This window comes from Alligator sinensis, unplaced genomic scaffold (assembly GCF_000455745.1).
Source record: "Alligator sinensis unplaced genomic scaffold, ASM45574v1 scaffold441_1, whole genome shotgun sequence".
Taxonomy (NCBI): domain Eukaryota; kingdom Metazoa; phylum Chordata; order Crocodylia; family Alligatoridae; genus Alligator; species Alligator sinensis.
This window is the reverse complement of record NW_005842313.1, coordinates 1,606,878-1,620,952: the sequence shown is the minus strand read 5'-3', so window position 1 is coordinate 1,620,952 and position 14,075 is coordinate 1,606,878. Positions and strand designations below refer to the sequence as shown.

Genomic DNA, 14,075 nt, shown 5'->3' with positions numbered 1-14,075 from the left:
GAAAGATTTCACAGATCCGAAGTGTGAAAACAACTTGTAGAACAGTTTTTGCCATGGCGAATCCCCATGTAATGAGGCTTTGCATATAGAGAGAAAGCAAAACACAAACCCTTTAAAAAAATAAGATCATCTTTGTCAAAAACATAGGCTGCTTAATGTACTAAGATTGTCATTAATGAGATTTCTCCCTCATTCCTATTTGTGCTTTCCCCTCACCCCCTGTAAGCTATTGAAGCTCTTACACGGAGTGCTTGCGATGAGCTGGTAGACTGCATGTTGGTTCCTGCTGCCATCTACTGCCTTGACACAGTTGCTGATTTGGAGTGGTATTTTGCTGTTTCAGCGTATTCCCTTTTTTATGGGTCTCTTCTGCTATAAACAGCGTGCATGCACTTTTCTTTGCAATAATTATAAGACTGAGCAGAGCCATAGTGACCGCTTGAAAGCAATCAGTGCCCTAGAGAGCTTGGGTCAGTTATTTTTTTGCTGGGAGAAAATTAGACATCTCTTGAAGTTACTGGGGAAACTGAGTGGGATGGTTTTTCTTTTGAAAACTTTGAAGTTCTCACTTAGGATGCTCACAGGTACTGAGAGGTATTTCTTGGCTTCTAATTTTATTCAAGTGACTTGAAACTTTTTTTTTTTCTGTCTATACACGTGCTTTACTTCTCCCCAGTAGGTAGAGATGGGAAATGAGAAGTATTAATAAACACTTTTAACATAACTGGAGGTTTCCGAAGTGTTATTACAAGTATTTAAAAAAATTGTACAGGTAGTCTTGGTTTCCATCTCTCCAGATGTTCAGACTTAATTCCTTATAGTGAGGGCTGGATCCCTAGTTCTTTATGTTTTTCATGCATGCTAAAGAATGGGTTCTTGCCTCCTCCTATATATGCATTTGAGGAAGATATGTAAAGATTAATTTATTTAAACATAGAGTTGAATGTGCTTCTTGTCTCCATGATTTGAATTTTAACAGAGTTAAGGCCCTGACTCGGAAAGGAGGTCATAACTTTTGGAACAGGGATCTCTGCGTATGAAGGTGGATAAGTTCTCAAAACCTAGCTGGTCCCATTTAAGAGTTTGATTGGACCCTCACCTTCATCTTATCCACTAGTTCTGTGGGCCAGATGAGTGGCATGCGGTTAGGCCTGGATGAGTGCCTGGATCCCACTTTGCACTGCCCAGATCCTGACTTGCTCATCTGTAGGGTTCTCCACAGGTCCAGAAATTTGGCAGCTGTGTAGCAGCAGTTAATGCTGCTACCACACCCCTTCCCCCAAACCCATAGGGAGCCTTGCAGGCTGGATGACAGGGTTCCATGGGCTGGATATTGCCTGTGAGCTGGGGGTTGAACACCCTTGAACTAGGACAGAGGAGTGTATTTCCAGTGTAGGAAAGTGTTGTATCATGACTGCATCAAGGACTTGCAATTACAAAATGTCTGAATGTGGCATTGTTAATTTTCAAGTGAGACTTGTAATTCCAAGTCATCAAAGCTACAGAACTGAACTGTGACAGCTAGCAGAGCTAAATAAAACTCTTTGCTTCTGTTTCAGTCAACAATGTAGGGATTTCATACGCTTATCCAGAATATTTCCTTGATGTTCCAGACCTGGATAATGTAAGTGTTTTATATATATAACTTGACTCTGCTATGGTTTTCTCACTTAAGAATAAACTTGTACTAGATTGGTTCAGGCTGGAGTACTTGTTAAATCAGGTTTTCTAAGTGTGATTATAATTCCAAGGCAAGTTTCCTCCCCCGCCCCCAATTTATCAAGGGGGAGCTTGGAAATGAGTACAAGGCAGTGAGGAGCAGGGGCAGATAGCTGCTATGGCTATGCTGCCTGCACCCCACCCTTGTACTACCTCTTCATCCTTCCCCCTCAGCCTCAGGCCCCTGCCCACTCCCCCAGCTCATCTTTGCTCCCATGCTGGCAGGCTTGGTCCTCGCTCCAGCCTAGGACATAGAACACAACCTCAACCTAGCCCAGCCCTGTAGCAGTGGTGCAGGCTCTGTTGCTGCTGTGGCATGAGGGCTGGTGTTGTACTCTATGCCCTAGTAACAGTGCAGGTATACCCTAGTACCAGTGTAAAACAGCCCAAAACAGTGGGGGGAAAGGTACAGATTGGGTAGGGGGTGGGGGTTTGAGGCTGGGGGGGGGTCGGGGACAAGTGGGGGAAGAAGGGGTGGCACAGAGAAGGCTGCCTGCCCTCCTACAACTTGCCTTCTACACTGTCTCCCTACCATCTCCCTTTTATCTCATGTATCTCTACCACTGTTTTCCCCACTGCAGTGATGGTGAGGATGAATTTAAGATGGCCCTCCTGATAATTAGATTCTTTACATGGAAGATTATAACAAATTTTATACATTTTCCACATGTAGAATCTACAAAATCTAATTATGGGGGGGGTCATCTAAAATTCAGGGTCATCTTAGATTCACGTACATGTGGAAGTATTCAGTTCATGTGAACAAAAGCAGCACAAGTTGCACTTGCTTTCGATATGCACTCTGGCCACATGAAAACTCATTTCTCAATGAATGCATGCCAGATTTAATCTATTTAAAATGCTCAAGTGCAACACTTTCATGTTTACAAATGTGTATAATAAACTTGAGACTTGTCCATCCCTTGCCCTAGTCTCATATTCTATGAACTCAAACAAGTTAATGGAAATATTGCTGTTTTTGTTCACCATCAACTAACCTTGTAAATCTTTTAAGTGTTGTAATTTTTTTCATGTAATGATTAAGACTTATATTAGTAAATGAATTAAATTGTTAAATAGTTTTATAATACAGTGAATAGTAAATACCAGCTTTTAAAAAAATACATCTCCCTTACAAATAATCATGTTGTTTGGAGTACAGTGTGTCCAGTATATCAGAATTTATATTAATCATAAGTATTGAATACCATAAGATACCATAGTTTCATAGTTTTAGGGTCAGAAGGGACCTAATAGATCTTCTAGCCCGACCCCCCGCCAGGGCGGGAGAACAACCCAAAAAAGAAAAACCCTAGAAACAAAAACGGGACTCAAATGAGTCCAGCCAGGTAGGTATCCAGCCTCTTCTTAAAGATCCCCAGGGTAGGGGCCAGCACCACCTCCCTTGGAAGTTGGTTCCAGCTCCTAGCCGCCCTAACTGTGAAGTAGTTTTTTCGGATGTCCAATCTGTACCTCCTCTCCATCAACTTGTGCCCATTACTCCTTGTTATGCCAGCGGGGGCTAGGGGAAACAGCGTCTCCCCCAAACCCTTCTGGTTCCCCCTAGTGAGTTTATAGACGGTCACCAGGTCCCCCCTCAGCCTTCTCTTGTGGAGGCTGAATAGGTTCAAGTCCCGCAGTCTCTCACTGTAGGGTCTGCCCTGTTGTCCCCGGATCATGCGGGTGGCCCTCCTCTGGACCCTCTCCATGTTGTCCACATCCCTCCTGAAATGGGGCGCACAGAACTGGACACAATACTCCAGCTGCGGCCTGACCAGCGTCGCATAGAGGGGGAGGATCACCTCCCTGGCTCTACTCGAGATGCACCTGTGGATGCACGACAAGGTCCGGTTAGCCCTGCCAACCATGACCTCGCATTGTCGGCCCATGTTCATCTTGGAGTCAATAATGACACCAAGATCCCTTTCCGCCTCCGTGCTCTCAAGTAGGGAGCTCCCCATCGTATAAGTGTGCTGCTGGTTCCTACTACCCAAGTGCAGCACCCTGCACTTGTCCGTATTGAAACACATCCTGTTCCTGTTTGCCCACCCCTGTAACCTATCCAGATCCTTCTGCAATCTCTCTCTCCCTGCTAGCGTGCTCACCTCCCCCCAAATTTTGGTGTCATCAGCGAATTTAAACAGGTTGCTTTCCACCCCAAGTGTAGGCATCTATGCCACAGTTGCCTAGTTTATTAATTAGGATGGGGTGAGAGACGGTGTCAAAGGCCTTGCTGAAGTCCAGAAAGACTACATCCACCGCGACACCTGTGTCCATGGCCTTTGTGACCTGATCATAAAAGGCGATCAGGTTGGTCTGACATGATCTCCCCATAATAAATCCATGCTGATTGCCCCTGAGCATCATTTCTGATGCCGGCCCATCACAAATGTGCTCCTTGATTATCTTCTCAAAGAGTTTCCCCAGGATTGAGGTAAGACTGACAGGCCTATAGTTGCCCGGGTCCTCCCTTTTCCCTTTCTTGAAGATGGGGACCACATTAGCTACCTTCCAATCGTCTGGCACCTGGCCCATGCACCACGATCGCTCGTAGAGCCGTGCCAGGGGCCCTGCAATAACCCCAGCTAGCTCCTTCAGCACCCTGGGGTGGAGAGCATCCGGACCCGCTGACTTGAACGCGGGTACCTTTTATCAAGGTACCATGTTGGTACCTTGATAAAAGAGCAAAGATAAGACTTATAAGGAGCCATGAGAATCAGTCAAGAAAATAGCTAAGGTACTAATTTACTTTAATTGATTAAAAGCATTATTGATATTGGGAACAATTGCAGATTTCCTCAATAATGGTGTTTTCGATAATATAGAAGTAATAATATTACTTCCTGTCTGTATCCTCTTTATTAAGGTAGGTGTTGACCACAGTATAATGGTATTGAGGGCAAATTGTCTGAAATGGGGATAGTTCCAGTTTAGAATATGAACTTACACACTTCACCTTTTGAGCTATATGTTTACTCTGCATTACTTAAGTAATGCTTAGATAATTAAGAAACTCTGCTTTATATCCAACTAATATATAATCTAAAATTAAATAAAGAAGCTTCTTTGCATGTATTTGGGGAATTACCATTTGTATCTGTGACCAGGATCTAGGACAGCTGACTCGAAATGTATATGCGTTTGTTTCTGATGTGAGGATGGTCTATTATTTTACTGGAGGAGGAGGTTTTTGGCTCAAATCTGGGTGCATTTATAATTGGTCCTAAGATTTAAAATGCCAGGATATACTGGTTTAATATTTATCAGTCATTTTTCTAGAAATCATTTCTTTTTGTTGCAGACAATCGACAAAATGATAAACATTAACATCATGTCTGTTTGTAAGGTAAGTGCCCTTATTAACATTTGCACTTGAAAATGTAAGTATTCTAAATAGCGTTGGATCACCTGTTACCCATAAATTCTTTTAACTTCCTTGGCAGATTCACTGTCCTCCTTTTTAAACTCTTAAGAATCTCCTGTCCTCCTGTCTTCTCATCAGACTGTTCTTAAATTATGTTGCAAAAAAGACATCTTAATATAAATGATTCGCATATATGTCATATAGGTATCTATAAAGGAAAAGAATAAGCAAGATGTGTGTATAAAGCAGGGGCAGGCAATTATTTTGGGTGGAGGACTGCTTACTCAGTTTTGGCAAACCATTGAGGGCCACATGGCAGGCAGCTAGGGGCAGATGCATATTAATTTTCTAAATTTTTTAGGGGCCCCGCGGGCCGGATAGAATGGCCTGGTAGGCCGTATCTGGCCCCCGGGCCGCATTTTGTCGACCCCCGATATAAAGCAATACTTCCATATAGGGCTGTCAATTCATCACCATTAACGTGTGCAATTAATGTGTTAAATGGTTCTTGCATACATTTTTTAAAATGTGTTAATGGCGCGTGTAGTTTTGGAGCCCACACCTGGGTTTCACTCTGCTGCCATTACTGCGGCCTCTGGGCCGCCCAGCAAAGCAGCAGTGGCAGTGCAGAGGAGCCGCCATACAAGTCTGGACATGTGCTCAAGGCTGCTGCTGCAGAAAGGCAGGCTGGGGTGAGGCATGTACACAGACGCACAGAGACAGACACTAGAGGTATACCAATATATCAGTGTCTTATCGGGACACCGCGTACAGGCATGCAGCTGCAGCATGTAGAGCAGCACCCAATAGGTAAGTCTCGGGGTGGGGAGGAAAGGTTTTACGTGGAAAACATACAACCGAGTAGGAAAAACTATTGCGTAAAATAGCCTGATTTCTCTTTCGAAATGTAATTTTCTAAAGTTATTTCCTTGCCTTCAGTAGTAGGTTGAATAATTTTGGTAATTACAGTTACCATTATACAGAACATACAAATGTTTTCTTATCTATTAAATCAAAAGTCTGTATGTTGTGAGACAGAGCAGGGCAGAGACTAGAGTTCGCTTGGCCCAAAATAACTTTATAATTCAAGAATGAGGTGACACTTCCTAAGCTTGTTTTGCTTAGGAAATCTATGCCTGTTTGTTAAGAAAGCATGTTAGAAAAGTGTAAGAGTGATTACTCACTCCTGTACCCCTATTTCCATTCATGCTTGCATCTTTTCTTCCATCTGAAGGCTAACTTGTTCTCTCTTGTGGAAACTGAAAATTTAGGTGCCTTGGAGCTGATTCAAAGGACAGGGTTTACCTTTATAATGAGAGTTTGGTAACACTTAAATTACATGGATTACAAAATCATTTAACATTATGCTACCACAGAGCTCAAAACACAATTGCCTGTTTTCTACACAAACAGGTACAAACTGAAATAAGGCAATGCTTCTGTAAGAATTTTTCTCTGCTACAGAGCTGAAATTCAACTTAAAGGAAAAAGTATCAGATGGCTACATCAGGTAGTAGATTCAGGTCAACTTGCTATTGTTAACTTTGTTTTGGAACTTTATATTTTGCTTGTAACCTGTGTATGATGTTTATAAATAATGATAGAGGTCTATAAAAACATGGTGTGGGAAAAGTAAACTTTTCCCAGAAACACACACAGGCTTGTGACAAAACACTTGTATCTCCCTAGTCATTCCATCATTGATCTCTGACTAGCTGTCCTTGAATGAAAAAAATATAAAATCCAACTTGAACACAAAATTGCAGAACAAGAAGTCATCCGCAGACTGAATTGCATTAACCTTGGTCTCAACAGGGACTATGGATTCTTATCCCATTATTTGGAGTAGGTGTTTACTTCACTATCCCTCCAGGTGTTAACTGCCCTTTTTATTTTACTTGATCTAATCCAGTGGTTCTCAGCCTTTTTATACTGAAGGTGCCCCTCAGAAAATACCAGCTCTTAGATTTTGCTCAGTTTTTTTGGACTATAGGAAAAATAATAGAGCAATTCTGCTACAACTCGGACCACAAGAGGTCAGCATGTTTCTGATGCTATAGAACCCTATTTGAAAGCGCTGCTCTTATTTTATAAATCATGTGCAGGTGTTTTGCACAACTAACAAAGTTAATGTTGAGCAGCACCCCACAGCACTCGTGAAATGAACCTGCAGCACCCTGGGTGAAAATCATTGGTCTAATCAGTCCACCTGATTTACCTGTCTTAGCAGTCTCCCCTCCATTTGTTCCTTTCTTGCTAGCATTCCATTCCTAACATCTGATAAAGTAGGTTGTTGCCTATGAAAGGTCATACCTTTCTGAGCCATTTCATCTCTATCTAAAGTGCCACTCTGCCCTTCCTTCTGCCTGACTTCAAACCATCACAGCTAACCAACTCTGTCCTGAGATGTGACATCTTTAGTATACCACTGGAGGGAGCCCACTATTCAATGATTAAAGACTTGAGCAGGTTGTATAAACTATTAAAAGTGCACTCCACTCTTTTTATTCAAGAATTTGATCAGATTTTCCTACAGCATCCTGCCTCTGTAGATGCTAGAATTAATATTCTTTTTGAGCTCTTGTCCGCTAGAAATATACATAACACACATACATAAAATATTTCATGAATATTTCATCTGTCAGTAGATATAGTGGGTATATCTAATAAAACCCCTACTACTGTTGGTATGTGTCCCATAGTAGGCTCAAGTCAAGAATATTTTGGTCAACTGGGGTTGTCTAGATGCCCTTACCATCATTGGGCCTCAAGTTGCGCTTCATTTTTCTCACTTCGAGAATCTACAATGTTTGAAACTCTTTGTGCACTGTGTGGTCTTATCCTTTTAATATGTAAATAGATGCTTAATGGATAGTTAGTGATTAGGTTCAGTGTATTTGAATAGTGTTTTCTTTTCTTCCTTTTATGAAGAAACTGTTTTTCTTTCTTTGTGAGGTACTCTTGATACTGGGTTCAGTCACTGTCTGAATGCAAGTCTCCAGGCTTCAAAAATTTCCTTTTGTGTGAAGCTGTAATGCCTTTAAACAAGAGGCATGCCAGATGCTTATTGTTGCTGGGAGAGAGATGTGCTGCAGAGAAATGTGCCATCTGTAAGTCATTTTCCAAGAGAACTCAAGAGAGCTGGGGAATCCTGGTTGAAAATGTTTGTTTTAGGGAGATCCAAAAAATCCAGCAATGCCTGGGGCAGAAACTTCAAGGCACTTGTCAGTGAAAAAGTGCTCCTGCTGTTGCCTCTCACTTATGGGACTGTCATTCCTGTTGCAGAAGATTCATCCTTCTTTCCCAGAAAAAAACAGGTCGTGGGGAAGAGAGTGTACTGAGCTTACAGGGGGAAGAGACAGGTTTAATTTTAAAAGCCATAGAACCTGTCAAATCTCAAGGCTTCAGGAGGTTTCTGGATGCTCTTCCCTCATTACCACCTTTCATCTATGCCTACCAGCATCTCAATTTTTATTTCTTCTTAAAGAATGTATCATGCAAGACCTCTAAATCATTGTCCTAGTTGACGGTTAGTTTCCCTTTTCCAGTCTTACAAGGGTCTTCACCAGCTCAGTTTTTGCTTCAGCACCACTAGAACAGACTGCTTCAGACTCAGCTAAGGAATAACAAACAGGAGATGACTTGGCCCAGCTTGATAGGTTCTCATCTTTCTACAATGCGGGTAATGCCTTAATCATTTATTTCCAACCTGGATGACTAGAAGATATTTTAGGAATATCTAGAGATTCCATTTCATGTAGTTTGAGAAAATCTTGAACAATTTTTTCACATGCTTTCCATTTTGCCACCTGGGTATCTTGTAGTAATAATTAACAAAGGACTCAAGTTTTGTCTGGCTGCACTGATAAACATCCTTCTCTGTACCTTCAACCCTGAAGAGAGCAGCTTGTTGCTATCCGGTCTCATTCCAGGGATCTAAACAATTTTATCCCATGACTTCCTCACTAGTGGTGGTGGCAGCAAATGAACAGAGTATCACCATCAGACTAACATTAACACCTGAAGACGGGGAGCTTAAGAAATTGGACTTGCTGGGATAGGGGCGAAAATTACATCAAGCTTTTTGAATAACTGCGAAATACTTAGCCTTACTGGTGAAATAATGGGTTTATTAGTTGCAGCTCCACAACAAAATTTAGTTTCTATCACAGCGCAGTAAGGAAACTATGTGTAATCATCCGCGGGACAAGTTTCTAGTGCATTTATGAAGTTGCTGCTTTGGATACAAATTCCAGATTGATGGTAACTGTGATTACTATGCAGAGAGCCTTCTGGCTCCATTTTCTGGGTCTCTCTCAAGAAGACCTAGTAACATCTGAAGATCTCACATACGAGGGAAAGGAGTTCTTTAATGCAAAAACAGATGAGTTGTTGCATTTCCTGGAGGACTTGCTTGGATTCTAAGATCCATAGGTTTCTATACGTCTGTGCCTAACCTGTAAGCCTTTTAGCCACAGTGACAACAGCAGCAATCCTTTTATTTATTATGCAGGCAGATTTAATAAATTTGACTGTTTGACTAAGAGCAGGGTACAGAGCCTTTCAACTCCTTTTCAGGTCTAGCTCCTTCCACTTCCAATCTGAGAACTGAAAATCAAATAAACATGGGTTTTGGAAGGAGCACAAAGTGAGCTATTGAGTCTTGTTTCTTACCCTAGAATACCTTCCACATTCTTATTGAGCACAGGCACAGAAGATGCAGTAACTTTTCTCTCTGAGAAGTAGAAGAAGTTCCTCGGAACACAGGAAAGGTGTGACTTTTATCTCTCTCTTGTTTCCCAAAAAGAAAAGTGCGATGACCCATTTTGGACCAAAAGCAACTAAACGCTTTTAGCTGCAAGTTCAAGTTTAGGCACAACCCCTGTAAGCAAATTCCAGAACATCAGAATTTGCCTGAGACTGCTATGCCACTTAGGTTACTGCCCCTATGTAACTCAATGTGCCAGACTTCATTTTTGTATATCAGTATAGGTTTCAGCCTCTCTATCAGTCGAGCAGAAAATAACAGCTGGATATACTAGTACACGTTCCACCAGAAGTCTGGTCATGATCAAAATCATGTATGAACCCGGGAAAAGTCTTTGAAGGCATACCGTTGTTGTCTTCACTTCATACAAAGATGTTGGTATTAGATGCCTCCAAGTTAGTCTAGGGAGCTCATTTGGATGATCTCTGAACTCCTCACTGTGGACTCTGTACATAAATATCCCCACAGAACTATCCTGGAGCTAATTGAGCACAATCAGGCTCTCTTCTGGTTGTAAGAAATCTGATGAGTAATGATGTACAATAATTCACTCATGTTTTATAAAAGCAGCTAGGAGCAATATATGCTTCACCTATGTCAAGAGGCTTTTCATACTTGGAGAAATTTTCATTTCCATCACAAAATCACTCTGGAGGAAGTTTATCTACTAGCTATACAAAGTGTGTTGGCAGATTGCCACAGAAGACTATTTTAAAATGTCTATGAGGGATCCCCTGAGTCACCAGAGAGCAGAAAATGTAATTGGGCTCTAGTGGTTTGTCAGGTAGCACACCACAGTCTTTAATATCCAGGGTTCTTGCCCACAGACCCAAACATAACCATCAGACATAAAGTACAATCATTAGAGTTGTACTTTAGACCACCAAACCTTGTGGTCTTTTCCCAGACCCTGAGAGAGTACCCTTCCTTGGTGCTGCAGCCTCTAGCCTCACAGCCTTCCCTCTCTTCCCGTTCCCTTCCCTGGGAGTTTTTAATTTCCTTTGGGCCAGCCACTTATGCTCACCAGCTGGTCCAGTCTTCCTAGGCAAGCACGCAATCGCTTTTCTACTGCCTACAGCTGGGCTGCAACCAATGAAACATGAAGTAGAACACTCTTCCATTTATTTATTCTCCCCTCCCCACCTCCTTCTTGGGAGAAGAAATCCTGCTTTTGCATGTATGGACCCCAAGTGGTGGCATATTGAAAAGTCCTTGCAACCTTCTGACAAGTACCACCTCATCAGCCGAGGCTTAGCCTCTCTCATAGCATTGCGTCATGTTAATGGGGTATGATTGATCAACCAGCAATGAGCCCCTAGGAGATAATGGCAAAGGGTCTCCACTACCCATTTAATTGCCAGACATTCTTTTTCTATTATAGCATATCAGTGCTCTTGGGAGAGGAGCTTTCTACTTAAATACAGGATAGGGTGTTCCCCATCTTCAAACTCTAGGGAAAGGACTGTTCCCAGGCCTCACTCTGAGGCATCCATATGTACAATAAATTCTTTTGTCAAGTCCAGACTGTGCAGGACTGGTGCGCTGCACAGTAGCCTTTTTACAGTCCCAAACACTGTCTCACATTTGGATGACCTTTGCAGCCTGCTTTTCCCCACAGCACAGTCAGGTGCTGGACCAGAAGTGGCCACAGATCAGCAAACCGGACCCCCACCCCGAGCCCGGCAGAGAGGCCGCAGCTCCTTCTGCAGGGCCTGCGGCAGTACAGGGTTTCTCCCACCCGGAGGGTGGGGGTATCCCTACCTGTCTTCTGGCCAGAAATTCCGGCTGCGGTCAGCTGCGACTGCTGGGCTGAGGTTTGCTGGACCGTGGCCACTTCCAGGCCACTTTATGCTGCAGCACAACAAAACAACTTTGGGAACCCCTGCCCTAGGTATTTAGTTTCTGTGTACCTTGGGTGACATTTACCTGAATTGACCATGAGCCTAGCTGCATGTGTTGTCTGCAACACCACTTTAGACACTGGAGGTGATCCACCCATGTGTTTGCAAATATTACAATATATCTTGTCCACTAATCATTGGAAGGTTGCTAGGGCTCTGTGTAGCCCTAAAGGTAAGGTCCCCAGGGTGTTTCAAAAGCTGTAGTTTTGCAATTGTAATTTAAGATACTAGAATACCATATTTTCTTGCATCTACCACACCCAGGTTTGGCATATACACCGGAGTAGTCCAGGCACACCAGGTTTAAAGGCACCCATTGGATCCAGCCCTGTGCTCTAGGTCCAGCCACAGTTGGACCCGGCACTGTGGCTCGATTGGGCCTGCTGGGTATAGAGCAGGGGTGGGCAAAATGCGGCCTGGGGGCCAGATACGGCCTGCCAGACGTTTCTGTCTGGCCCGCGGGGCCCCTAAAAAATTTAGAAAATTAATATTTATCTGCCCTGGACTGCCTGTCATGTGGCCCTCGATGACTTGCCAAAACTCAGTAAGCGGCCTCTGCCCAAAATAATTGCTTGCCCCTGGTCTAGAGCCATGTGCTGGATCTGGCCACAGCCAGACCCCACACACCAGTCCTATCTGGCACTCTGGGTCTAAAGGACTACATTGGAGCCCACCTTGTGTGCTGGGCCTGGCCATGGCCTGACCCTGTACACTAGCCCAATATGTAGAGGGCAAGCACAATAAACTGCTTCCTAATAGCAGGCACGTATCTGTTCTCTTGCATGTTGAAGTGGTGTCCATCTAACAAGTTCTGTAGTACATTTTATTTTTCTGTAGTCGCTTCAGAAGGTTGTAACTACCATTGTAACTTCATCCTAGATCTGTATGCATAAAATCCAAGAAAGTTATCTTGGCTGAAGAGAATGTGTAATCATATTATACAAGTTTTCTGGCTTCTTCCGGGTGGATTATCTAGATCTTGATTTATGTAAACCCTTGATTCCAAAGCAGTGTGTTTTTAGGCTAGTGTTATCCTCCTAGCTTTTATGTTAAATGTAGCTATCCTCCTACAGATGTTGAATTCCAATATTGGTTGCAGTAAAGCAATGGGAACATCTGTCTCCAATCTTCATTTTATCTGATGCTCAAGTAAATGGAGTAGAAGCTTCCATAACCCTGGAATCTCAGTTGCCTCTTTTCTGAAGTTAGGTCTCTTTGGGGTCAAAACTGGGATTAGGCATTAGGGGCATTTTATAGATGTGCTTCGGGAATGGGTTTGGGGAGGCAGGGCGCTTTAATTAGAATGGCTCTGAAAGCCACTTTAATTAGTGCCCAAAGTGTCACCAGTATCGGGGTCCCTGCACTGAAAAGTGGCGGCAGGGGCAGGGCACTTTAACTAAACTTGTTCGATGAACTTCAGTTCAAGTGCCCCGATGTCATTTTTTCAGCATGGGGACACAGTAACACGTGGTGCTGGAAACACGTAATTACCACACACCAGCAGACTCAATTAATCGAATCTGCTCCAGCACGTTGTAATCGCAGTGCATTGGAGCAGCTTTTCTGCATGTGTATAGGCACCCTGGGGCGTACAGAAAAGAGGGTGCAATATGCCTTCTGTGTTGCATTACTGTTTGCATTTGCTACACTAGAAATTAGTTGAAGATTTGGCATAACAGAATGGATAGAGCCTACTTAAAAAGAATGAATAATACCCTGTAATGAGTTTTAATGATCAGGGATCTCCATGTAAAAGGGCTGTTCTTGTATATCAGCCTATGTTGAAGAGTATTATGGCTAAGGAAAAGGTAACTTTAAATAAATTATAATGCAATGAGGGCAGTCCCATTCAGTTGCCATATACTCATAGAATACATAGAAGCATATAATAATGTTTAGAGATTTTTACAAATACATAAGAATCTGCATACCAACAACAAATTACTCATTGCTGATGCATTAAGTATAGCCACCTTTTGCCAAAATATATGTACTAAAAAACTGAACATTTTTACACCAAGACAGTTATTATGAACATACTCTTCTTTCTCTGGTAACCTTTGGTAATGTCCAGATAATCTGCAACAAGTAGCAGGTTTTATTTGGTGTGGCAATTCTTCTGTGTAAGTAGTTGCCAGTGCCTGGCCACTTGTTCTGTAACTACTTTCATTTAGAAGAAGACCTGTGACAATTTCCTGGGTACCATTATAGCTTCTAGCTGTGGTCATAGCATCTCAGTAGAAACCAGCAATTTATAAAGGGGATTTGGGGGGGAGAAGGGGGAACACAGGACGGGACATTTTCTGTGAGGGTAGTTGAGGGC

The 14,075-nt window shown here is 42.8% G+C and overlaps 1 protein-coding gene across 1 annotated transcript in view; it reads left to right on the top strand.

Annotated features, from left to right (window-relative positions):
• Positions 1 to 14,075, top strand: part of HSD17B12 (hydroxysteroid 17-beta dehydrogenase 12) — a gene marked incomplete at its 5' end in the record, with an annotated part of 51,145 nt that overhangs the window by 5,267 nt on the left and 31,803 nt on the right. The window contains 2 exons of the mRNA XM_014522167.2: positions 1,560 to 1,624; positions 5,021 to 5,065. Of these exons, the coding sequence (XP_014377653.1) occupies positions 1,560 to 1,624; positions 5,021 to 5,065 (110 nt within the window). The remainder of the gene's footprint in view (positions 1 to 1,559; positions 1,625 to 5,020; positions 5,066 to 14,075) is intronic.